We start from the raw sequence: 26,458 nt of genomic DNA, 5'->3' as shown, positions 1-26,458 counted from the left end.
CCACTTTCTAAAAGCACTTGGCGGGCGCCATTCTGCCCACAAGCACCACACTGGGGACTCCTGGCCTAGCCTATCTTACAAGGTTGTTGTGAGGTTCAAATGTCGCTCAGAGCTCCTTGACTTTGAAAGAAACAGATCAGGGCTCGAGTCTGTTTATCCCTGCATCCACTCAGCCAGGACGGTAGGCTCGATTTGGGTCCTCGGAGGCGTTATGAACTGGTGGCTCTTTTGATGGCGTGGCTTTCGGATTCTTTATTGGTTTGGGGGCGCTGATTCATTCCAGTCAGCAGGAATCTTTGCCAGCTGAATTACCATGAGGGCTAGCCTGATCTCGTCAGATCTCAGAAGCTTAAGCAGGGTTGGCCTGGTTAGTTCTTGGATGGGAGGCCACCAAGGAAGCTCAGAGTTCCTACGCAGAGGCAGGCAATGGCAAACCTCCTCTGTACGCCTCTTGCCTTGAAAACCCTGTGGGGGTCGCCATAAGCCATCTGTGACTTGAAGGCACTTTCCACCACTGACCTGTTGATGTTAACTTTGTTTGAGGGTCCAAAGGGAGGATCCTCAGCAAAGGACGTGGCTTGCAGAGGCATGGGAATTGTTCATCCAGCGGGTAGGGCTCTTCTGCCTGATTAACGAATTCTCCTCTCTCTCCTCCACCAATCCCCTGGAAAACAACGTGCTGCCCGGCATGCCTCTAGCTGCTTTGCCCAACAACCCTCTCTGCTTCTTGCTTTGACTGCCTCATTTGTCCCTCCAAAGGGCTCTGCTGCGTTCCTTCCCAGCTCCTCTTCCCAGTCTCCTCCTGAGGTGCGGGCAGGCAGTACATGTTTGCCATGGACTTGCTCAGTTTGAAAATGTCTCCTCTGCATTCCCCTTCCTTGGTTTTTCAGATCTCTGCACGTCCCTCTGCTCCTGTGGCAGGATGACCCGGGACGTGGGACTTGACGATGAACTCCCAGATTGGGCTGGAGCGAAGGAGTTTTACCAGAAATATGATCCCAAGGATGTTATTGGCAGGTAAAGTGTGGGCAAGGATGGGGGGGCGGTCATGTCAGGAGGAGCATTGTGGGTCAACTTCTGATGAACGGCAATATCATAGAATCATAGAGTTGGAAGGGGCCATACAGGCTATCTAGTCCAACCCCCTGTTTAATGCAGGATCAACCTAGAGCATCCCTGACAAGTGCTTGTCCAGACTCTGCTTAAAGACTGCCAGTGAGGGGGAGCTCACCCCCCCCAGGTAGCTGATTCCACTGCGAAATATTTACAACTGCAACATTTGTTGGTATCTAACTATGACCCTGTAACATTGAGCATTTCAGAATCTCCCTATATCTTGGAAACTCTCATTGAATCGATGCAGAAAACGGAACCTGCAATATTGGTTTATAAATTTTTGATGCTGATAAATGTGATATGCAGTGTTTCAGACATGAATAAGGAGCTGGATTGCTCTGTTTTGCCAGAGCAATGGAATGTTGCCCTAAATTTTATACCTGTTGTTGCTACGGACTTTAAGCTGCGACTTATTCATCAAAAAATTGTGTAATACTGGACACCACAACACCTTTTTAGTAAAGGTCTAAGTAAAGTGTCCAATTGCTGCCCCTGTAACTTATAGGACACGTATGTTTAACGTATGCTTTGGGGCTGTCTGGTTATTTGGGAGGAAGTGATCGCTCATACCAATTTTGTATTAGAATATTAGTTGATCTTTGAGGATGGTTATGTACTTTTTAAACTATTTGCCTGTCTCCTGGTGGTCAAAAAACAAGCAAACGACTCCCTGGGCCTTTGTATGTGTGTGTTAAGTGCCGTCAAGTCGCTTCCGACTCATGGCAACCCTATGAATGAAAGTCCTCCAAAATGTCCTATCTTTGACAGCCTTGCTCAGATCTTGCAAATTGAAGGCTGTGGCTTCCTTTATTGAGTCAATCCATCTCTTGTTGGGTCTTCCTCTTTTCCTGCTGCCCTCAACTTTTCCTAGCATGACTGTCTTTTCCAGTGACTCTTGTCGTCTCATGACGTGACCAAAATACGACAGCCTCAGTTTAGTCATTTTAGCTTCTAGGGTCAGTTCAGGCTTGATTTGATCTATAACCCACTGATTTGTTTTTTTGGCAGTCCACGGAATCCGCAACACTTTCCTCCAACACCACATTTCAAAGGAATCTATTTTCTTCCTATCAGCTTTCTTCATTGTCCAGCTTTCACACCGATACATAGTAATAGGGAATACGATGGCATGAATTAATCTAGTCTTGGTGGCCAGAGTCACATCCTTACACTTCAAAATCTTTTCTAGCTCCTTCATGGCTGCCCTTCCCAGTCTCAATCTCCTTCTAATTTCTTGGCCGCAGTCTCCCTTTTGGTTGATGGTGGAGCCAAGGAATAGAAAGTCTTGAACAATTTCAATTTCCTCATTGTCAACCTTAAAGTTGTGTAATTCTCCTGTAGTCATTACTTTTGTTTTCTTGATGTTCAGCTGCAGTCCTGCTTTGGCACTTTCTCTTTTAACTTTCAGCAGTAGTTGTTTCAAATCTTCACTATTTTCTGCCAATAATGTAGCGTCATCAGCATATCTCAAATTATTTATGTTCCTCCCTCCAATTTTCACTCCACCTTCATCTAAATCTAATCCTGCTTTCCTAATTATATGTTCATTGTCAGTCTTCAGTGCAGCCCCACATATGGGACTGCGCAGGCGCAGGCCAGCCTGTCGGTGGAAGATTTTTCTAGCCTCCTAGTAACAGAGGGGGTGCCCCTCCCCTCTTGGGTGAGCGTGGCGGTTCCTTCCCGCCCAAACCACCACGTGACCCAATGGGAGGGGCGCCCCCTCCTCCCTCAGTTCCTTTTTCGCCGCCGTGTGGTGTAGAAGTGTTCAATAAACCTCCTGCTTTTCGTGAGTTTTCATCAGATACTTACCCAGTCTGAGGCAGTCCATCTGGCCTAGACTGAATCGCTTCTTAGTGCCGCCATGGCAGCTAAGCCGCCGTTTAAAAAGTGTTCCTCTTGTGGCTTAAAAATGCCCTGCTCTGATGAGCACGAGCTGTGCCTTCTTTGTCTGGGGGAGGGGCATTCTGTGCAGACTTGCGCCGTCTGCAAGAAGTTTACCAGCGCAGCCAGGAAGGACAGGGCGTTTCGGCTTAAGGCTGCCCTATGGGAAAAGTCTTTGGAGGCAACGGCAAAGCAAACCGCTTCTGTGCGCTCCACCCCGACCCGACCATCAGCTGATTTATCGGGGGCAGCGTCTGTCCATTCTGCGAAGAGCACAGCCTCAGCCCCAGCAAAAAGCGCTGCGCCCGCTACAGGGGCAGTCGTTCAGGCCCCAACTGTCGAACCGGAGGGCTCCTCGGTTCAAAGCACACTCCCCTGCTCAGCTAGCTCGACGCCTGCAGTTGCCTCGGTCCCGACCGGCGCTCCGCCCCCTGGCTCGGTTCCAGCTTTTGCAGTCCCTCCGCCCTCGGGCTCGAGCTCACGCCTGACGGCTGCAGATCAGAGGCCCCCTACCGCGGGCTCGTCGTCTGTGGGAAAGAGAAAGAGCTCTTCTGCTCCGCTAGAGCCTTCCTCCCCTAAGAGGCTGAAACATAAGGATAAATCTGATAAGAAAAAGAAAAGCTCTGCTGCTAAGGTGACACGGGCTATTACCCCCCCTCCTCCTAAAACCCCGTCAGTGGGGTCACCTGCTCATTCTATTTTTGGTCAGGATTTAATTTATCCCTCCCCTGAGGGTTTTGAATCCCGTTCAGTCTCTCCTGCGCCTAACCTGCATTGGCAATGTTACCAGCAGCCACAACAAATGCTTATCTCTCCTGCTGACATCCCCAGTTGGATCGAGTTCTGCAGGACCAGAAACCTGGATATTTGTGGTCAGCCTGTCCAACGGGCACTGCCAGCCCACCTGGACCCTCCAATCCTTACACCTGAGTTCCAGCAGTATGTTGCTCCTTTAGATCCATACGATCCTATGGAGGGAACCTCGGCTATGAATACAGCATCGGATGCCACTCTTGATTTATCCCCAGATGATATGTCTGGTGACCAGGATAATGTCCCTCTTACTGAAGATTCTAGAATTAGGGCAGACCAAATGTTAAGGATTGCTGCAGCCCTGGACCTTGATGTAACTGCTGTGGATAACAAGCCAAAGGATAAAATCCTAAGTAGACTCCATGCTGGATCTGTGGATATGGTACTTTTTCCTGTATTAGAGGGCCTTCAAGATATCCAAGCCCCCATCTTTTCTAAACCTGCCTCTGCCCCTCCTACTACTAGAAGGGTGGATAACTCCTACAGAGTGAAGCCTGATTCATGCTCATTTTTATCTAGCCATCCTCCTCCATCTTCCATTGTTACCGAGGAGATGCAGGCGAAGCATAAAATCGGCCACCAAGCCTCGCCCTCTGATAAAGAAAGTAAACGGCTTGATACTCTGGGGAGGAAAGTGTACTCCTCAGCAGCACTTAATTTTCGGATAGCCAATTTCCAGACCATCCTGGGTGGCTACCAGTTGTTCATGTGGGAAAAGATATCTTTGCATCTGGATGATATTCCAGAAGAGCCCAGGAAAGCCATTCAGCAAGTACAGGCCGAAGCCATGCGGGTCTCGCTACAGGAAATTGCAGCGGGAAAGCATGCTGCTGACACTTCGACACGTACGTTAGCGTCAGCCATCACAATTCGAAGACATTCATGGCTCAGGAATACTGCTCTCCCGATTGACACCAGGGCTAGAGTTGAGGATTTGCCCTTCGAGGGTGAGACTCTTTTTTCTTCATCTACCAACGATTTCCTGAAAGAAAAGAAGACAGACCGGCAGACGGCCAGATCATATGGAGTCCTCCCTGCTTCAACTACTACCAGGGATCGCTTCCAACCTCAGAGGAGGCAGAATTACTACCCATCGTACTACAGGCCTCCACAGCAGCAACAGCAGCAGCAGCAACTGTATCCTCGGCAGCAGTACCAACCCCGAGGGACTGGGAGGAGACCCAACTCTTTCGGAGGCAATAAAAGCCGAGCTGCCTCTGCACCTCCCCCTCAGAAGGATATGCACCACCAAGGACGCAAGTTCTGACTCTCACATGTCCAGGAAGAAGACCTATTTTTCCTGGACAGATTACATAAGTACCTACCACAGTGGCAGGCTATTTGCCAAGATGAGTGGGTCCTCCAAATTGTTATGTTGGGTTACATGTTGGAGTTTAGAAGTTTGCCCCCACTGCGACCTCCTTCCGAGGCCAGTGATAACCCAATGGCAGAAGTTGCCTCTCAGTTAGATGAGTTGCTCGCCAAAGGAGCGGTTCAATGTGTTTCCCCCTCTTCCCAAGAGTGGGGTTTTTACTCTAGGTTTTTTCTTATAGATAAAAAGGATGGAGGCCGCAGGCCTATTTTGGATCTCAGAGATTTGAATAAATTCCTCTTTGTTTCACGTTTCCGAATGGTGTCGCTTCCAAATGTTATGGAATTGTTAGCCCGAGAGGCGTGGTTTGTGGTGATGGACTTAAGAGACGCTTATTTCCATATTTCCATCCATCCTAGCCACAGAAAGTACCTGAGATTCAGAAAAGGGCCCAATATTTACGAATACACTGCCCTCCCTTTCGGGTTGGCCACTGCTCCCCGAGTCTTCACTAAGACTATAGCAGTGGTGATGGCTCATCTTAGGACGCTGGGTTTTACAATTTTTCCCTATCTAGACGATTGGCTGATCGTAGCTGCGTCTCCCGACGTCCTAGAACGTCAGGTCGCATTGGTCTTATCCACCTGTTTCAGGTTGGGCCTTGCCATAAATTGGAAAAAGTCCCGCCTCATCCCTACCCAGAGAGTCTCTTTCATTGGGGGGCTCTTGGACTCCCGCCGAGCCCTGGGCATCCTCCCAGTAGAGAGAGCTACCTCTATCAAGAAACTGGTTCGTTCCTTCCAAAGGGTGCGTTGGCGGACCGTCAGGTCTATCCAGAGGTTACTAGGGCTAATGGCCTCTACTACCGCTGTGGTCCTGAATGCTAGACTCCATATGAGACCACTGCAGTTGTGGTTTCTCAGTGTGTTCCGACCCATGCTGCATACCCCTTTCCACCATTTTTCGGTTCCCCGGGTTATACTTAAGTCTCTGGATTGGTGGTTAGTTGATGATCACCTGTTCAGTGGTATTCCCTTTGGATACTGGTCTCATGAAATGACCCTAACCACTGATGCTTCCCTACGGGGTGGGGGGCCCATTGCGAAGGTCATGCTGTTCAGGGGTTGTGGACGGGGCCACAATCCTCCCTCCATATTAACATGTTAGAATTGGTCACTGTGCGTCTGGCCCTTACCTCTTTTTCAGATGTGATCTACGGTCGCAGAGTGCTCCTCCAGTCGGACAATATGAGTACCGTCTTTTACATCAACAAGCAAGGGGGCACTGGTTCCAGATCCCTTTGCGAAGAAGCCATCAGAGTGTGGGATGTGGCCATTTCTATGGGAGTCACCATCAGGGCGATCCATATCGCAGGGGTAGCAAATACGTGGGCGGACAGTCTCAGCAGGGACTATGTGACCAATCACGAATGGTCTATCCAGGACAAATACCTTGTGCCAATATTCGCAAGGTGGGGATTCCCAGAGGTGGACCTGTTCGCGACCCGGGAATCTACAAAGGCAACTCTTTTCTGTTCTCTAGCAGGGAACGACGATATCTCCCTAGGAGATGCATTCCAGATCAGCTGGTCCCACCGGTTCTTTTATGCCTTCCCCCCCTTCCCGCTATTACCCAGGGTGTTGAACAAGTTTGTGACAGACAACACCCGTTGTGTTCTTATTGCCCCCAGTTGGCCCAGACAAATCTGGTACCCGGAACTAGTCAGACTGGCCGGTCCCAATGTCATTTCCCTCCCGCAGGTCCCGGATCTTCTGGTGTGGGAGGGTATACAGCATCCAGACATACCCAGACTTCACCTAACAGCATGGCTGATCGGGGCACAAATCATACCTTAAGTAGTGGAGTTCAGGAGATCCTGTTACAAGCAAGGAAACCCTCCACTAGGGATTCTTACGCTAAGAAGTGGGCGCAGTTTCAGAACTGGGTGTTAGAAAGAGGCGCTCTACCCTTTCACTGCCCTTTGACATTAATTCTTGAATTTTTGCTTATGTTAGCACATAAAGGTTTAGCGGTATCTTCGGTGAAGGTGTTTCTGGCCGCGATATCCGCTTACCATGACCCTATCGAAGGTTCTACTGTTTTTTCTCACCCCTTATCAAAAAGGTTTATGAAGGGTTTGTTACATGTTTTCCCCCCGGTTCCGGTTTTAGTTCCCCAGTGGTCCCTCCAGTTGGTTCTTGTTAGAATGACAAGACCCCCCTTTGAACCTATGAGTAGGTGTCCTATTTCCCTCTTATCTAGGAAAGTGGCCTTCCTAGTGGCAGTTACATCAACCAGACGTGTAAGTGAATTGGCTGCTTTGAGGTCAGACCCACCCTTCCTGAAGGTTTTCCAGGAGAGGGTCGTCCTTCACCCCAGTTTGGAGTTTTTGCCTAAGGTGGTTTCCAAGTTTCATTTGGCACAACCAGTTACCTTACCTGTGTTTTTTCCTAATCCCTCATCAGTTGCGGAAAAAACCTTGCATACGTTAGATGTTAAGAGGGCTCTTCTTTATTATTTGGAGAGAACTAAGCATTTCAGAATAGATAAGTCATTGTTTATCTGTTATGCGGGTCCTAAAAAGGGAAAGGCTGCTTCTTCCCAAACATTATCTAGGTGGGTCGTGGCTGCTATCCGTTCGGCGTATGAAGCTTCGGGTGCTGAATGTCCACTGGTCGTTAGAGCACACTCCACAAGGGCCACAGGTGCATCAGCTGCTTTCCACAGGAGAGTCCCCCTCCTAGACATCTGCAAAGCAGCAACATGGTCGGATGCTGATACCTTCGTCCGCCACTATGCACTGGACCTGCAAGCGAGAAGAGAGGCTGATGTTGGAAAGGCAGTGCTGCAGTCACTATTCCAATAGTGCGCCTCCCACCTCCAGTATCGTGAGTAGCTCGCTAAAATCCCATATGTGGGGCTGCACTGAAGACTGACAATGAAAACAGAGTTACCTGTAACTGGTGTTCATTGAAGTCTTCGTGCAGACACACATCCCTCCCTCCATCCCCGCTGTGGCTCACTATTGTTTTTTCTTTCACTTTAGGAGTACACGGCGGCGCACAAGAACTGAGGGAGGAGGGGGCGCCCCTCCCATTGGGTCACGTGGTGGTTTGGGCGGGAAGGAACCGCCACGCTCACCCAAGAGGGGAGGGGCACCCCCTCTGTTACTAGGAGGCTAGAAAAATCTTCCACCGACAGGCTGGCCTGCGCCTGCGCAGTCCCATATGTGTGTCTGCACGAAGACTTCAATGAACACCAGTTACAGGTAACTCTGTTTTCTGCATATAGATTGAAGAGATAGGGAGATAAAATACATCCTTGTCTGACACCTTTGCCAATTGGAAACCATTCAGTTTCTCCATATTCTGTTCTAACTGTGGCCTCTTGTCCAGAGTACAGGTTGCGCATCAAAACAATCAGATGTAGTGGAACACCCATTTCCTTTAAAACCAGCCATAGCTTTTCATGATCCACACAGTCAAAAGCTTTGCTGTAATCTATGAAACACAAGCTGATTTTCTTCTGAAATTCTCTCGTACGCTCCAGTAACCAGCGTATATTTGCAATATGATCTCTAGTGCCTCTTCCTTTTCTGAAACCAGCTTGAACATCAGGCATTTCTCGTTCCATATATGGTAACAGCCTTTGCTGTAAGATTTTGAGCATCACTTTACTTGCGTGAAAAATTAATGCAATGGTCCGATAGTTGTTGCAATCTTTGATGTCTCCTTTCTTGGGAATTGGAATGTAAATGGATCGTTTCCAGTCTGTGGGCCATTGTTTTGTTTTCCATATCTGTTGGCATATTCTTGTCAAGATTTTGATGGACTCCGTTTCTGTGGCTTGAAATAGCTCTATTGATATCCCATCTGCTCCTGGTGATTTGTTTCTCCCGATTGCGCTCAATGCAGCTTTCACTTCACTTTCTAAAACTGTAGGTTCTTCTTCAAAAGATTCTTCTTGGAAAGAATCTTTTATCCTTTCATCTCTTCTGTATAGTTCTTCAGTGTATTGTTCCCACCTTTTCTTTATTTTGTCCTGTTCAGTTAATGTATTTCCATGCTGATCTTTCAGCATGCCTAACCGTGCTTTAAATTTCCCTTTGATTTCTTGGATCTTGTGGAACAGATCTCTTGTTCTTCCTTTTTTGTTGTTCTCTTCTATTTCTTTACACTGGTTATTATAATAGGTCTCTTTGTCTCTACGTGCTAGTCGCTGGATCGTTGCACTTAGACTTTTGATTCTATTTCTGTCACCTTCTACTTTTGCTTCTCGTCTATCTCTGGCAATTTTAAGAGTTTCCTCAGACATCCATCGAGGTTTTTCTTTTCTTTTGGCTACAGGAATAGTCTTTGCACATTCTTCCTTGATAATATCTCTAGTTTCCACCCATAGTTCTTCAGGTTTACATTCACTTGAACTTAGTAATGCAAATCTGTTCCTTACATGGTCTTTAAACTCTTCCGGAATATTGCTTAGATTGTATTTTGGTGCTATGAATGTTTTGGTGTTTTTCTTAAGCTTTATCTTGATTTTCGATATTACCAGTTCATGATCTGTACCGCAGTCGGCTCCTGGTCTTGTTTTGGCCGAGAGAATAGAGCTTCTCCATCTTCTGCTTCCAATTATATAATCTATTTGATTTCTATACTGGCCGTCTGGTGATGTCCATGTATACAATCGTCTATTTGGTTACCTGAAACATGTGTTTGCAATGAACAGATTGTTGTCTTCACAGAATTCTACGAGGCGTTCTCCTGCTTCATTCTGTGCTCCTAGCCCAAATCTGCCAACAACATTTGATTCTGCTTTGTTTCCTACTTTTGCGTTCCAATCACCTATGATTATCAGCATATCTTGTTTAGGTGTGTGATCAATTTGTTCCTGAACACTGGCATAAAAACTTTCAATTTCTTCCTCATCAGCATCTGTAGTTGGGGCATAAACTTGAAGGATGCTTATGTTTATAGGCTTTCCCTGAAGTCTGATTGATATTATTCGGTCAGACTTTGCATTATAGCTCCTGACTGCCTTTGCTACATCTTGCCTCACTATTAAAGCAACTCTGTTTCTTCTCTTTTTGTCATTCCCTGAATAAAACACTTTGTAATTTTCTGATTGAAAATGTCCTAATCCAGTCCACTTTAATTCACTTATTTAGTGGGCCTTTAGTGTTGATAAAAGACTTATATTATAACCCTGGAGAGAGAAATGTCCATCTCCTGTAATCCAATGGACTTATCAGCATCTGAATGTCTGGCATATAGATGACAACTGTGCCTGGATACATTTTTAGATATGTGAAAACCTTTATAGATGCTTATCTGTAGACTTACCACCACTGTTATTATTTGATATATATTTTTATTCCTTTCTGGTTGGGGGTAAATAAATGTTTTTTAAAAGGTGATGTATGGTAGGAGGGGGGTTCCCCCCATTGTTTAACCTGTTAGCCTGACATTTCCAGAACTTTGATTTCTTTCTCTCCCCCCTCCCCTCCCGGTTTGTCCTTCCCTGCAGGGGTGTGAGCAGCGTGGTCCGCCGCTGCATACACAAACAGACAGGTCAGGAGTATGCGGTAAAGATTATCGAACTCACCCCAGACCGCATGACCCCCCAGCAGCTGGAAGAGGTGCGCGTGTCTACAGGCAAAGAGATTCAGATCCTGCGGCAAGTCTCCGGCCACCCCTTTATCAGTGAGTCGTGATTCTTGGCAACCGAAGCCCCCACCTCTGTAACCCAAATATTTATTCCAATCTCTGGCCCTCTCCCCGTGAAACATCAGTAATTTCCCCTAATGTAGTGCTGAATGGGCACCATTAAATTAATCCTGACCCTCAGCATCTAAGCCATTTCATTCCAGTGCTTCTGATCTCAGAATTCACCCCAGTATTCTCATGCTGACCTCTCACATCTATAATAATGTTGTGTTGTCTCCTCCCTCAAACTCTGACATCGGTACCGTAATTCACCCCTTTACCGATGAGTTTCTCCGAATCCCACTTAATTATGGTAGTTCAGCCCCACAGAAGGCATTCCTCTCCTTCCGTTATAGAAGATGATTGAACAGTGACTTAATCTGTTTTTTGGCTGTTTTCCGTACGGGCTTCGTTGTTTTGTGGGCTTACCCTGGTTTGTAATGCTTGTGTTCTGTCACTAGGCGGTGCACAAGTGCTGTTTTGTTTCCTTGCCTATGCTGAAGGAAACAATGCCACAGCTGCTCAGTCCCTCCTCTCTTTATTTTTCTTTTCCTCCAGTTACTCTTATAGATTCCTATGAGTCATCCACCTTCATGTTCCTGGTATTTGACTTGTAAGTAACAATCCCCCAAAAGCAGGAGCTGCTATGGGAAATAACCTTTCTAACTGTTGCAAGTATTGGCTTCGTCAAGGGTCCAAAAAAAAAGGCAGAGACTCTTACTGCTTCCCTTTTGCATGGGCATGTGCTTCTTCTGGCTCGGAAATCGGCCGGGGCTACCAAAATAACATATCAGGCAGCCTTCAGAAAGGGAGCTGCAAGCAAGGCTGGGAGAAGAAACGGCATCTGTCTGAGTCGATAATTGTTGGGAAGCAAGGGTGCCTGGTTTGTGCTGATTTCACAGACTCTGCAGGCCGAACTGACATTTCTTTTGGACCCTGCCCTGCTGCGCGCTTGCTACTTTCCCCTCTGTGCTTTACTAAATTTTCAATCAACACAACTGTAGATAATCATCAGTCTTCCCGCCATGGGCCTGCACCGACCTCTCAAGGAAAAATAACCCTGCAAAACGCCACTTAATAAGTCTGTATCCGAGGTGGGACTTGAACGCGAGTCCTCCCGAGCTTAAGTCACTGGCCCTGTCATGGGGTGGTGTTGGGGAATAGCTTGATTCTCTCCTCCGTGCTGTCCCCCATTGCAAGTGGATTTACCCCAGGTCCTATGTTTCCCTCTGCAGGATGAGACGTGGAGAGCTTTTCGACTACCTGACAGAGAAGGTAACCCTTAGTGAGAAAGAGACCAGGTAAGGGGTCGTTCCGCTTGAATTCGCCCCTGCCTGCTCCAGCCCGTTTTCTGCTGCGGGCCGCCGATGTCGGGAGGAATGGGGGCCGCAGTAGACAAGGCCGTTTCCCCTCTTGCAGGTGCATCATGCGAGCCCTTCTGGAGGCGGTGAGCTACCTCCACGCCAACAGCATCATCCATCGGGACCTCAAGCCCGAGAACATCCTCATGGATGACCAGCTGAACATCAAGCTGTCCGATTTCGGCTTCTCCTGCCACTTGGAGCCGGGAGAGAAACTGCGAGGTGGAGAATAGGGGCTGGGCCAGGCTGGGAAGGGGTGTGGAGCCCTGGTCTACACCGCAGAGCTGGCCAATGCATTGCCTTGGGGAAAGAGGGGGGGTACGCAAACCTCTGTCTTACGGCCTTCCGCTAACGGAGTCTGTGGACTGAGATTTGGACGGGGATGGGGCATTAGACCTCTGGGTTTTGTGGATGTCTGACTGTTCTCCAAATCCCCCAACAGAGCTCTGTGGAACTCCCGGCTACTTGGCCCCAGAGATCCTTAAATGCTCCATGGATGAAACTCATCCTGGCTATGGGAAGGAAGTGGACCTGTAAGTTGTAATAAATCCTGTCTTTGGAGGGAAGGCAGTGTATGTGGGCGGGGGGTCATTGGCAGGCAGGAACTGAAGAAGGGCTGTTCGCCACGGCAGGAACTGTTGCGCTTAGGTATGGGTTGGAGACACACTTAGCAAACAAAAACCACACAGAAGCCAGTGAGCATATTAGTGCAACCCAGTATATTGTCAGTGAAAGCTATATACAGACTATTTACAGAGTAGGATATAGTTACCAAGTTGAAATCACCAGTACAAAATCAGAGTCCAGTTACACAGTCCTTAGTTCAGCAGTTAGTAATCCGTCCGTCAAGAGTTCTGGCTAGTAATTGATTTTTTTTTGAAGAAGAGAGAGCTCTATCAGCTCGCCACATTTATATTATGCTTAGCCAATCAGCACAATGCTGAGTCACTGTTGCAGCTGAGTTGCATCACCTGGCTACAGCTGGTTTGAGTCACCTAGCCTAGCCTCCTGTCAAACACCATTGTTTGCTCACAACCTTTTTATTCTTAACACTCCTTCTCAACAATGCTTGTGTTTGACATTATTCCATTTAGTTTCCTGAGTTCTGTAAATTTACCAGCATCTAAACATTTAGTGAACATGTCAGCAAGATTTTCTTTTGTATCACAATGTTCAATTCTTACCATGTTTCTGTTAACTGCATCAAGTACATTATGATACCTTATTGCAATGTGTTTGCTGCGTTGTTTGAAATTGTGTTCCATTGCAAGCTGGGTTGCAGCTGAATTGTCACAATAAACTGTGACTGGCACCTTTATTTCTATACAGAAATCTTTTAGTAAACTCAAAAACTACTCGACTTGAGTTATGCAGTCATTCAAAGCTGCGTACTCTGCTTCACAAGTGCTAGTTGCAGTAAACTTTTGTTTAATAGTATGCCAATGAACTGGTGCATTTACCAATTGTACCATATAACCAGTTGTGGACTTGCCACTTTCTCTGTCTCCTCACCTGGCATCAGCATAAGAACAAAGTTGTTTATCATTTTTAGCATTCAGGACTAGCTGAAATTTTTTAGTACCTTTTAAATATCTAAGTACTCTTTTTGCAGCTGTCCAATCCTTTTGCATTGGATTCATATTAGACTGGCTTAGCATGTGCACTGCAAAACTTGGTGTGGACACGCCAGGGTTCAATTCGTAAATTGTGTACACTGCTGGTTAGGCCAATGCTGCTCTCGCTTGGCTGTTCTTTGGTCTTAGGACAGTCTGGAAGAGGTGCGAGAACACCCTCTCTTAAATCTTTCTCCCTCCCCCCAAAAAAGCTGGGCCTGTGGAGTCATCTTCTTTACCCTCCTGGCTGGCTCCCCCCCTTTCTGGCACCGCAAGCAGATGCTGATGCTTCGGATGATCATGGAGGGGCAATACCAGTTTGGTTCTCCGGAATGGGACGACCGGTCCGACACTGTCAAGGACCTGGTAAGATGATAACGCGCAAATCCCAGCTCACATATCACACTGCGATATCTGGGGCGGCGTATACATTGTCATGTCCACCTGGCCCCCATCCATGAAAGCCAAGGGGCTGAAGTTTGCGACAGGAATTCCGTGGAAAGGCTTGTAAAACCAATCCCCATATCTCCCACCAAACCATCCCCCCATGACGATATGCGCCTGACCCATGGCCTGCAACCGCCCCCCCAAAACACCTCCTGCTTCGTCTCTTGCAGATCTCACGGTTGTTGCAGGTGGACCCAGTGCAACGTCTGACCGCCGAACAGGCGCTCCAGCACCCGTTCTTTCAGCGCTGCGGCAGCCGCGAGCTCCAGCGCTTCAGTCCCTACCACAAATTCAGGGTAAGCCTCTCCCTTTCGTTTATTTACTTTGCCCCACCCCCAGATCAATTAATCTATCAGGCCCTGCCAGTCATGGTTCCAGCTTAAGCTCTGCTATAAAGGGATGAACTCTTGCAGGGTCCCCGTTTTCTCCTAGTGCACAACATCCCTGTGTTTATTTCCTGGTCTTCATCTTGGCTCCAACGCTACCTTCTGTCTTTCCCGCCCATCGTTCATTGGATCTTTCCTCTAGGACCTTAAAGCACAATATATCTCTTTTAATACATAAATCCAATGCCTCTGTGTCTGATATACTGCCTTTTTTATTAAGTGATAGGGATCCCAAGGCTACATTGGCAGTGACAAAATTTATCTCAGTCCTTATATCCCTCAAACATTAGATTCAAAACTGTGCTGCTCAAGATCAATGGATCAAGGAGCTTCTAAGGGATAAAAAAAAGGGTCTTTCCTCTTCTACAAAAAATGGGCATCTTTCCTGTCTTGGTGGTTTTGTTCTCGTCCCTGGTTCTAGTTTAACTGAAGAGTAACTGTTTATAAATTCCTACTAGTTTTGCATACCCTAGAATCATAGAATTATAGAGTTGGAAGGGACCACCAGGGTCATCTAGTCCAACCCCCTGCACAATGCAGGAAATTCACAACTACCTTCCCCCCACACACACCCAGTGATCAGAAGATGGCCAAGATGCCTTCCCTCTCATGATCTGCCTAAGGTCATAGAATCAGCATTGCTGACAGATGGCCATCTAACCTCTTCTTAAAAACCTCCAGGGAAGGAGAGCTTACCACCTCCCGAGGAAGCCCGTTACACTGAGGAACCACTCTTAACTGTTAGGAAATTCTTCCTAATGTCGAGATGGAAACTGTTTTGATTTAATTTCAACCCGTTGTTTCTGGTCCGACCGCCTGGGGCAACAGAAAACAACTTGGCACCCTCCTCACTATGACAGCCCTTCAAGTACTTGAAGATGGTTATCATATCCCCTCTGTCTTCTCTTCAGGCTAAACATACCCAGCTCCTTCAACCTTTCCTCATAGGACTTGGTCCCTGTAGAGATCTTCCTCCCCTCCCTCTTTTTTTCTTCTTCTGTGCTCTCATAATTGACCCAACTCAGCGTCTGATCTGGGTGCTTAATACTTCCGGAGGTGGGGGCATATCCATATGTTGGGAGGGGACAAAAAGGAGAAGACAACGGAGAGAGAATTCCTTTTCCCCTGCCCAGCTTTCAAGCATTTCTTAGCTTCCCACTTAGGATGCCCCACATGCCATATTCTTGTCTTTTTTCTGGGACAGGTCATTGCCTGGACCGTCCGGGCCTCCCTCCGCATCTTCTCCAACTACCGACGGGTGCGGCCTGTCACCAAGGAGCTGCTGATGTCTGACCCTTACGGGCTCAAGGGGGTGCGCAAGCTGATCGACGCCTGCGCCTTCCGCATCTACGGACACTGGGTCAAAAAGGGCGAGCAGCAGAACCGGGCTGCCCTCTTTGAAAACGTCCCCAAGGCCATCCAGCTGATCTTGCTGAGCACAGAAGGGGAGGAGCCGCCCTCCTGTACTGCGGACGACTTTCCCAACTAGATGCCTGGTCGCTGCTCCGGCACAGCTGGGATCGCAGGGTCTCTGACGCCCATGGAGGGAGAAGGAGGGAGCCCCTTGGAGAAGGGCTCCCCCTTTCCTGCTGGACTGGCAAGTTGTGGAGACCTCTTGGAAGAGGAACATTTGCCCTTGCATGCAAAGGGGTCCAAAAATGTAGGGGACCAGGGGCCTTACTTTCAGGATCACTGGGTCCTGACTGTGTGGCTGGCCAGGAGTGACGGACCTTAGATCTGCATGGAGCCAAGAACACAGAGCATCAATATGGTTCGCGATGTTAGGATTATGGAGACTTGGGGTGGCCCATGGGGGAGGGGGGAGGTTCTGTCTCTGCATTGCAGGAATTTGGGTTTTATTCTACATCTCTTCCCACAGTGAGGAGGTACCCTGCCTCACCCATTCCAGCTGCCAAATTTCCCTACTGCTGTGTAAATTGACATCATGTATGGACAGTATTGGTTGGCAGGGGGCCTACAGGGGGTGGGAGGAGGGATCCGGACTGGACACTGCATCCCTCCGCTTCTCTGTTAAAGGGAACTGGGCTGGGCCCTTCTGTGTGTTTCTTTGGTTGCCTCCCCCACCTCTAGTCATGTCGTAAATAGAATAAAAATGGACATGTGACCAAGACTGGTCATTCCCAAGAAGTTGTGTGTATGGGGGGTGGGGGAGGATATTGAAAAGGGGGACCAGAGGATGGAGAGATGAAGTTTCCTGTAGTACAATCCCAAAGGGTACACGAGGCAGCTAGGACAGAGGGAGTGTAGTACACATGAAGCTGCCTTCTACTGAATCAGACCCTTGGTCCATCAAAATCAGTATTGTCTTCTCAGACCAGCAGTGGCTCTCCAGGGTCTCAGACGGAGGTATTTCACACCACCTACTTGCCTAGTCCCTTTAACTGGATTTGCCGGGGATTGAACCTGGGACCTTCTGCATGCCAAGCACAGGCTCTACTACTGAGCTACGGCCCCTCCTCAAGGGAGGGGTGTGGTGGAGCATGGTAGTGGTGAGACATGCCAGGCACTGGAGGGAGAGCGTTCAGCTGGAAAACACAGGATGCGCACAGATCTGAGCCAAACTAACCTTAAAGAAGAGCCCCTTGTCTTTTGCACCTTTGGCTATCAGTCTAGCTGAAGTGACCTCACAGGCACTGACCAATAGGTGCTTGGGCCACTAGCGCAGCCCACTCCGCTGGGTAGTGGTGGCAGGGGAAAGAATTACTTTTCCCTGGCTGTGTCCCTGCCATGTTGAGAACTGGGGAGAGGGTGATGCAGAAGTCCCAAAAGAAATTATTCCTTCAGGGAGAGGTTTAGATCCTACACAGCAACAGTACTGATAGTCTAGAAACGTCCTGAGTGGTTTAACCACACATCCCCAGGGAACCTGATGGTGGTGGAAAGTGCCGTCAAGGCACAGTTGCATTCCCTTATTAATTCCTTAGGGGACCATCCCTAAATTATATCACACTTCTAAAATCCAACTCCTGCATGGCTCTTTTTTGAACGCTTCAAATGCAAGTGCAGAGGGCAACAATAAAAAATAGAGGGGAAAGATCAACTCAAGTAAAAGCTGAAGGGAGAGATAGAAGAGACATTAAGAGATCTGCTGAAGCTGGAGGGTGAGAGATTCAAAACTGATAAAAGGAAGTATTTCTTCACACAACACATAGTTAAATTGTGGAACTCCCTGCCCCAGGATATGGTGATGGCTGCCAACTTGGATGGCTTTAAGAGGGGAGTGGACATGTTCATGGAGGAGAGGGGTATTTAAGGCTACTAGTCAAAATGGATACTAGTCATTACACATACCTATTCTCTCCAGGATCAGAGGAGCATGCCTATTATATTAGGTGCTGTGGAACTCAGGCAAGATAATGCTGCTGCAGTCATCTTGTTTGTGGGCTTCCTAGAGGCACCTGTTTGACCACTGTGTGAACAGACTGCTGGACTTGATGGGCCTTGGTCTGATCCAGCAGGGCTTTTCTTATGTTCTTATGACAGTGGGAGGAAGAATAAAGAGCAATAATGTCCAATCCTTGATACGGAGAATCCAAACGCTATGTCCATTTGGTCACAGCTCTGCAAACCTCCCTCCCTTCCGATGCACAACAAAAGGCTTAGGGATGGTCCTTTGCAACCACTACCGTGGCAGACAAATGAAGGCACCGTCTTACTTCCAAAATATTTATTCCTTCGTTTCCACCCCCTCCTGGGCTCCTGGCTCACTTCTTCTTGCCCTTGCCGCTTCCCTTGCCGCCGCTGTGCCCCTTCTCCAGCTGCACCAGCTTGCTGCTGAATTGATCCTCCGTGGCCCGCAGGCGCTGCTCCACCGACTGGCGCAGCTGGGCCAACTCCTGGTTCAGCTGGGCTGAGATGTACTCGCGCAGGGCGGCCGTGGGGTCTAGAGAGGGGGGAGCAGGGTGAAAGGGAGCCCCTTTCAGTGGTTGGGCCATATGCTAAGGATCCCTTTTTTGGACCAGCTGTGTCCCTGCCCTCTTCAGTCAGTAGACTCCTTGGTACATGTCCCTTTTGCATTGTCCTGACGTGTACCGACTTAGGCTAAAATTGATTATACCAGTGGTTCCCAAAGTGGGCAGTACCACCCCCTGGGGGGGCAATTGGATTACCTAGGGGGGCACTAAGAGGCAAGGGAGCAGCTGAGGGGCACTAGAGGTGGGCCCCTTCAACTATGTTGTTGGATAAGGTAGGGGGCGCTGGGGTTGAGTTTGTGGAACCAAGCGGGCGGTGGCCTGAAAGGTTTGGGAACTTCTGGATTATACCATGTTTTAACAAATGGTCTGCCTTTTTACAAGCAACTTTGGAGCAAAAGGTTCAGTTCCTCTTGAAGGACTCTGACTCTCAGAGTACCTATTTTGTTATTCATTTTTTTAAGGCTGCAGAGAAGAGTTAGTGTTTTTAGAGACGAGCCTTATTTAAGTTTTATGGTTTTATTGTTCAAGACTTCGACCTAAGAACAGGGGGAAACAAAGAAGAAGGGACGCCTGTCGCTGCCCGAGGAGGTAAAGCCAAACCCCTGCAACATGGTCGCATAGCGTGGGGGGCTCTGAGAAGCCCCATCTTTCTTACCTTCCACGGCGGCAGCTTCCTCATCCTCCTCCTGCAAAGGTGATATGGGAGGCTCTGAGCTCTCGGCCGGCTCTGGTGCGGAAGGAAAGAGGGAGGTTGAAGCCTTGACAGCGGGGGAGGCAGGAGGAGAAATGGAATAGCTTTGTCTGAGCCACAGATCTGTCATGGTGGAGCCTTCATTCATCTAAGCCTGAACTAATTTAGCCCTTGTATGACTATATTTTAAAATTTTATTAGCCGCCTTTCTATCTTATACAAACTTAAGGCGGCTTACAATGTAAATAATAATAAAATAGATAAAAACCAGTAATTAAAACCATAATTTAAAACTGCTGGTAGGCAAAAGAACTAATCAGACGTCGTCATGAATAAAACTCTCCAGCTGCCTACTAAAGATCGAGGCTGTTGGTGGGGGCAGGCACACCTCCCTGGGAAGACCATTCTATAACTGTGGGGCTGCCACTGAAAAGGCCCTTTTGTGTACCCACCAGACAAGCTTCTTTGGTTGATGGGACAGTCAAGAGGGCCTTTCTCTGTGATCCTAGTTCCTGGGAGACAACGGCCCTTTAGGTACCCTGGTCCTAAGTCATATAGGGCTTAAAGGTACAAACTGATACCTTGTTTTACCCGAAATGCTCCTTCAATTGGGGAATTAGCTGAGCACACGGTAACTATAATATTTATAAAGCAGGATACAACCAACTATACCAGAGCCCGTAACTGTGACCTTAGAATGACAGAGGCAAAGGATTCCAAATTAAGAAAGTTTATGTAGTTCAGGCATTCAATGTAGCAGTACACACATACATTCAAAGAATCTAGGAATAAAAGATAGTAGGAAGAGACTTTTGCCATGTGGCAGGCAGATGAAGGGATATACTGCACCTGTCCTGGAGCGGAGATATTCTGAGTTGCATGCGGCTAAAGGAGGGGGAAGGGGTATGGATTTCCGTGGCTTAACCAGCAGGGCTGGAAAGCTGGATATCTGGCATGGCTACCCAGACTAGCAGAGTGACAGCAAGTATGGAGGGGAAGACCTAAGGTAATAGTATGGACTTTTGGGACCTCAGTTATACTCTTTCAGGGGGTGGGGGCTGATTGGATTACCCTCGTGGTTCCCAAGATAAAACAAAAGGTGACAAAAAGACTAATGGTCGGCTGCCGGGGTGGGGTGGGGAGAATTTGGAAAGACTATTCTAATTCCAGTGACTTGTGCAACCCCAGGAGAAACCGGGAGTCTCTGCAGATTGGATTAATGACTTAACACCAAGGCGCGATATTGCCATGTCCGGGGCTCATCTGCATGGCCGGAGGTGCTGTTATCAGGATGTCTGCTGATTGTCCATTAATTGCTGCTGATGAAGCAATGGGGATGGGGGGGGGGAATGCTGGCGAGGGCTACGTGCTGGTGTGCTTTCTAGCAAATGGCTTCTGCTGGAACGAAGGTGCACACAGGAAATGAAGTCTCTCATGTTAACTGGAAAGGTTGGCCTGGCCTCTGTCTCCCAGCTGCTGGCTCTGTGGGATGCATGGGAGCTGTCGTGTCAGTTTCACTGGCGCACGAAAGCCTTTCTCTGGAGCGTTTGGGGTAAGGATCAGCGTGTGCACGTATATTGGGGGTTGCCATGACCAGTCCAGGAGACTGGCAACCGGTGTCCTTACACTTGACTAAATGCTGAATAAGTTAGATTGTATTATTTCTTTGAAAAACCAATACAAATTTATATATATGTAAAAAAAAATTATTCTGGCCCAGTTCAAAGCAAGAGCTGTCGCATCCTAAAATAGGGAGGGCCCAAGAGCCTGTGGAAGGGTCCAGGCCCTGGCATCTCTGGTTGAAAAGACCTCAGCAAGTGCCAGAAGAAACCTTTTTCTGCTTGCAACCCAGGACAGGTGATGTCAGTCAGCCTACAGATCATACTGTAGAGGCCATAGCTCAGTAGTAGAGCTTCTGCTTGACATGCAGAAGGTCCCAGGTTCAATCCCTGGCATCTCCAGTTAAAAGGGACTAGGCAGGTGGGTGATGTGAAAGACCTCTCTGCCTGAGACCCTGGAGAGCTGCTGTCAGTCTGAGTAGAGACAGTATGGACTTTGATGGACCAAGGGTCTGATTCAGTATAAGGCAGCTTCATGTGTTCATACTGAGCTAGGAGGACTCATTGTCTGACTTTGCATACAGTGGCCTTATATGTTGAGGTCTAACCTGTAAGAAGGCGCATGGGGATTGCGAACGATCAGGGCCCTCCTGAGATCTTCAACGTCTTCACCTGCTAAAAGGGCGTAGAAGGGCTGAAGGTTCAAAGGGTGGTTGCAGGAAACATCCCCACATCTTACCTTCCTCTTTGGGCTCTGGCATCCCAATATAGGAGAAGGATATATCCAACCGCACCTAGGGGAAGAAGGAGATCGTGGCTTCAGGACTCGTTTGTGTGACGGGAGGGCTAATTTAATCTACTGGTTTCCTTGGTTCATTATTTTCTAGTCCCACGTTATGAAGCTTTTTTGCTGTTTCCATGAGGGCCAGAAACTTGCTGTCAACAATAAAATTGGTAGTGGCAGCCAAACGGTGCTGGAGGGAACATTATGTAACTTTTGGCACAGCACGTCTAGGAGCCAATACCATTTTGCCTCCCACACTGAAGAAGGAAGATGGGGGGGAGGGTGTCCCTCCTGCACCCACATTTTGCCTCCCACACTGAAGAAGGAAGATTGGGGCGGGAGTCCCTTCTGCACCCTGGAGAGATTGCTTTTACCTGTGGAGTGAAAGCATATTTGTAAAGTTTTAAGTGTCGGAAGTAGGTGTTGATCACGTAATCTGTTATGGCCAGCAGCTGGTCTTGACTGAAGAGATCGATGCTGAAGGGAGGTCTCTATAAAGGGAACAGAAAAGGGAGAAAAGGAGGTGGGCGGGGGGGATGCCATTTTTCTCTCCCAAACTGGCACTAGTTTGGAGGATCTCACCTGGGTTAAGCTCCCATTCTTGTCCTATCTAGTACAAGGGCACTCACCCGAATGGAGTGGCAGAAAACCAGTTCAGTGAAATAGTTGTAGCATTCCTCCACATTCGGTAGCGGTGTTTCTGCAGGGGTGGGGGAAGAATTGGGGGGTCAGTGGTGGATCCCATTGGAGTGCTACCCTTTCCTTCCGTGAACTGTCATGTTCAACTTAGATCATGAACGCAAGAATACATGAAGCCGCCTTCTACTGAATCAGACCCCTGGTCCATCAAAGTCAGTCTTGTCTTCTCAGACCGGCAGCGGCTCTCCAGGGTCTCAGGCTGAGGTCTTTCACATCACCTACTTGCCTAGTCCCTTTAACTGGAGATGTCGGGGATTGAACCTGGGACCTTCTGCATGCCAAGCAGAGGCTCTTCCACTGAGCCACAGCCCCTCCCCTTTATCCACAGCCCAGTTCTTGGCTGGTGACAAGAAGGTCCACCGACTCTCCTCCTCCTCCCCATCACTTGTGACTGCTTTGTTTCTTTATGATACTGCAAGTGTGGCTGAGACGGGGAAGCTGGCTGTCACCTAGGGCAACGGGTCCATAGGCAAGAGCAGGGGTGCCAAACATGGGGCCCATATGGGCACCTGCCAACACCGTTCCTGCTTCCCACCAAGTGTTTTCAGAACGAGGGTGGGGTCAAGTGGGGCATTTTGTCCAGCAAGGCTTCTGATTGGGTGTACAGATTTTTAGAAATGTTACTTGGGCAACAGCTCCAGCACAACACAAGGATCTTTACTGTGTGGCTGAAGGTAAGCTGAAGTAGTAGGGTTGCCAACCTCCAGGTACCAGCTGTAGATCTCCCGCTATTACAACTGATCTCCAGCCGAATCAGTTCACCTGGAGAGAATGGCTGCCTCAGCAATTGGACTCTATGGCATTGAAGTCCCTCCCCAAACCCCGCCTTCCTCAGGCTCTGACCCAAAACTTCCCACTGCTGGCCAAGAGGGACCTGGCAACCCTACTGCAATAGCCATTTTGTGGTTGGTTCCACCTCCTGCAGTAGCCATTTTGTGACTGTCATTGTGTGGCTGCACCCACCCGGTGACAGAATCCTGAAGGTGCCCCCAGGCTCAAAAAGTCAGGGACCCTTGGGCTAGATGATGGGTGAGGGGAAATTTGGGGAACGGGAGTCCAGCCTCCCATCGCTTCTCCCTGGTCTGCAGAAACGTCTGCACGTAGTGATGGACCCCTCCCTACCATCCCCAACAGTTCTCAAGATGTCTTCTCCCAGCTGTCCCTCCTCTCCAATGGCTTTGCCCCCCCTCCTCCTTACCCACACAGGCCTCATGTGTGTCCTTCACGATGGAGAAGAAGGCCGAGGTCTGTTCCCGGTTGAACCCCTGATCCCGGCAGAAGTGGATGCAGTAGAAGTACAAATCCAGCAAGATAGCGGAGCGCGGGTTTGACGGGAAATCTTGCAGGCTGAAGAACTCAGAGAGAAGACTGGCCAAAAGGAAGGAAGAAGGAAGGGATCAATACAGGCCTTTATTTGCAGGATTCTTTTAGCCATTGTATTACTTGTCCTCTAACTGATGAGAGCCTGACATAGGTTTGCACAATCTACTGCAATAACCGGACAGGTGGGGCTCAGAGAGCTCTATCAGAGCTGTGACTAGCCCAAGGTCACCCAGCAGACTTCATGAGTAGGAGTGGGGAAACCAACCCAGTTCACCAGATTAGCCTCCGCCGCTCATGTGGAGTGGGGAATCAAATCCAGTTCTCCAGATTAGAGTCCACCGCTCCAAACCACTGCTCTTAACCACTACACCTCGCTGGGTCTCCCTTTTAGATTTATCCCTTCTAGATCCCTATGCGTTTTACACACACCTTCGTCAGGGGATCTTCTATAAAGATTTCTCAGCTCCCACCTTGAACAATTAAACTTACACCTTGTTTTTTCTTGTCCTTCCTGCCTACTGGCGTGGCCTTATTTTCTCCTATTTGATGACCCAGGCCGCAGCCTATAGAAGCGTGTGCCGCAGTAAGCCAATACACCACAGGACTCAGCTGCTTTTAATGCAACCAGAAAACGTGCAGCTTACACTGCCAGTGAATGTTTTATGTGCAGAGAAGGACTGTTGAATGTAGATCTGTGTTTTGAAGGGTTCTAGCCACTGCAATCTATCATAAGCAGCAACTTGGGGTGAAGATATTCACCCAGTCCCAAACTAGATGTCATGCTGGAAGTTCCATGAATGGAGTCCCTAGCACTTTTTTTCTTTAAATAGCAGGAATGTGGGAGCTCAATTCGGATCATGACTGCAGCCTAAAGGCTAGCAGAGATCACGCCTTTCCCTTATGCCTTTTTCTCAAACTGAAATGGCTCAACGGAACTACAGCTTTTCCTTGGGGGAACACCCAGGCACTGATAGGAGTCCCTAAAAAATTTCAGAGGGCTTACCGTGTTCATCTGTTGCAGCAAAAATAAACCAGGGCCAACCCTGCTTAGCTTATCACATACACATTTTTATATTCTGGTGTGTGACCACGCCAGTTTTTTTGTTTGGGTCACATATTTAGGAAGGCTAGCTGGGAAATCTTTAACTCCATCACCTCTTCAGCTCATCGGTGGTTTGGGCCTTGTCAATGAGATCCATGGAATGAACGTCCAGGTATTTCCTGCACGAGAGAAGAAAAGAAAACACGCATTTAAGGACAGGCTGACACCACCACCTATACAATATTAACACACACAGGGAGGTCAGAATGTATCAGACACCCAACACCACCAAAAGGCTCCCTTTGCTCCATACTAAAGTGTGTCTGGCTCTGGCATTAGGGTTACCAACCTCCAGGTACTAGCTGGAGATCTCTTGCTATTACAACTGATCTCCAGCTGACAGAGATCAGTTCCCCTGGAGAAAATGGCCGCTTTGGCCATTGGACTCTATTGCATTGAAGTCCCTCCCCTCCCCAAACCCCGCCCTCCTCAGGCTCCGCCCCAAAAATCTCCAGGTATTTCCCAACCCAGAGCTGGCAACCCTATCTTGGGTGGGATTGGTACTTGCACTGGAAGACAAAGGGATGCCACTTACCACATGCATATCTTTGCTTTGTGCTGCTGAGGCTGAAAGAAAGCGATAACCTTTTAGCGGCATTCAATAGGTGGAGCAGGGTTCATCTCCCCCCCCCCCCACACACACAGCTAGACCTGTTGGATTTCGGCCTCCGAAGCTGTTGCCAAATTTGATTATTCATCGAGCCCCGCCCCTTTCACCTGCTGGAGGGATTCCGGACCCATCGTTGTTCGCTGGGGTGAACAGGATCGGTACCAGCACGCGTTGCCACGGCAACCTCAGCTTCGGCCAATCAGAATTCAATGCAGGGTCGCCGAATCAGAACGGGCAACGCAAAGAGGGCCGGAAATGACGGACGTGCGCGCGCTTCATGAAGCTTCTTTTTAGTTGCTGAGGGGGCAAGGGCGAGTTTCCATAGAGACGGGGGGGGGGAGAACGTGACATGCAGCCGAAACGTCCAGAAAAACCGGTAAAGACGCCATCGGCTGTGGTCTCAGAGTGGGCCTTGTAAGCCTTATATATAATTAGCCGTCGCAAAACTGAATGGACATCAGCTCACTTTAAGGCCGGAAGCGCCGATAACGTGCGACACTTTCAATCTTCATCTACCTCTATGCGGAGTTTCTACGGAGACGCAGATCGAACCAATCACAGAGCCTCTGCGAGCGACGGCCAATCACAAACGCCAGCCACCCCAGCCTCCTTCGCGCTTTACCCAATCCCCGTCCAGGTTGTCCTGTCCTCTGCCCGAGCGATTCGCAAAGGAATGGTCCCTCCCAGCGTGTCGCTTTGGGCCAATAGAAGACCGTTTCCGGCCTCGTCCGGGCGCTGGGTGCGCATGCGCTCTGGGGTGGGCCGGGGCAGAGGGCCTGGTTCGTGCCCGGGGCCGAGGCTGGGCCTGCGAATGGCTACTTGGAAGCATGCGCAGTAACTGCTTCGGGGCTTCTGGTTCGAGGCGTCGCATGGGGGGGAGGGGTCACCTGGGCAGGTGAGAGGGGGGGGGGCTTTCCTCAATTGGAGGTCTTCACTCCCCACCCCCCCTTTTCTACCTCCAGCCTTGCTATTCCTCCGCTTCCCTTCCTCACTGAGGTCTTCCTCCTTGCCTGTCTGAGTTTATCCCCTTCCGAACTGAACTTTCCCTTCGGCATCTCGTCCCCTCCCCCCCCCCCCGCCTTGTGGCGTGGTGGGCGGTTGGCTCTTGAAGGACTGTACTGTGC

At 48.8% G+C, this 26,458-nt stretch overlaps 2 protein-coding genes across 2 annotated transcripts; one reads left to right on the top strand and one right to left on the bottom strand.

The window, feature by feature from the left end:
- Positions 1-908: 908 nt before the first annotated feature.
- PHKG2 (phosphorylase kinase catalytic subunit gamma 2) lies at positions 909-16,120 on the top strand. The gene is made up of 9 exons (XM_056863015.1): positions 909-1,017; positions 10,646-10,821; positions 11,383-11,437; positions 12,060-12,125; positions 12,244-12,407; positions 12,628-12,718; positions 14,011-14,164; positions 14,416-14,541; positions 15,836-16,120. The coding sequence occupies exons 1-9, from the start codon at positions 923-925 to the stop codon at positions 16,118-16,120; spliced, it is 1,212 nt and encodes a 403-aa protein (XP_056718993.1). The 5' UTR covers positions 909-922.
- Positions 16,121-18,356: 2,236 nt separating this feature from the next.
- Positions 18,357-25,465, bottom strand: CFAP119 (cilia and flagella associated protein 119). Its single transcript, XM_056863017.1, has 9 exons — positions 25,442-25,465; positions 25,260-25,291; positions 24,778-24,843; positions 23,498-23,667; positions 22,230-22,300; positions 21,975-22,091; positions 21,556-21,610; positions 19,222-19,293; positions 18,357-18,535 (listed from the first exon to the last, which is right to left on the bottom strand). Exons 1-9 carry the CDS (start codon positions 25,463-25,465, stop codon positions 18,357-18,359), a joined length of 786 nt encoding a protein of 261 aa, XP_056718995.1.
- Between the last annotated feature and the right edge of the window lie 993 nt (positions 25,466-26,458).

This window comes from Euleptes europaea, chromosome 18 (assembly GCF_029931775.1).
Source record: "Euleptes europaea isolate rEulEur1 chromosome 18, rEulEur1.hap1, whole genome shotgun sequence".
NCBI classification, from domain to species: domain Eukaryota; kingdom Metazoa; phylum Chordata; class Lepidosauria; order Squamata; family Sphaerodactylidae; genus Euleptes; species Euleptes europaea.
Note: the sequence above shows the minus strand (reverse complement) of the source record. Positions and strands in the feature narration are given on the sequence as shown.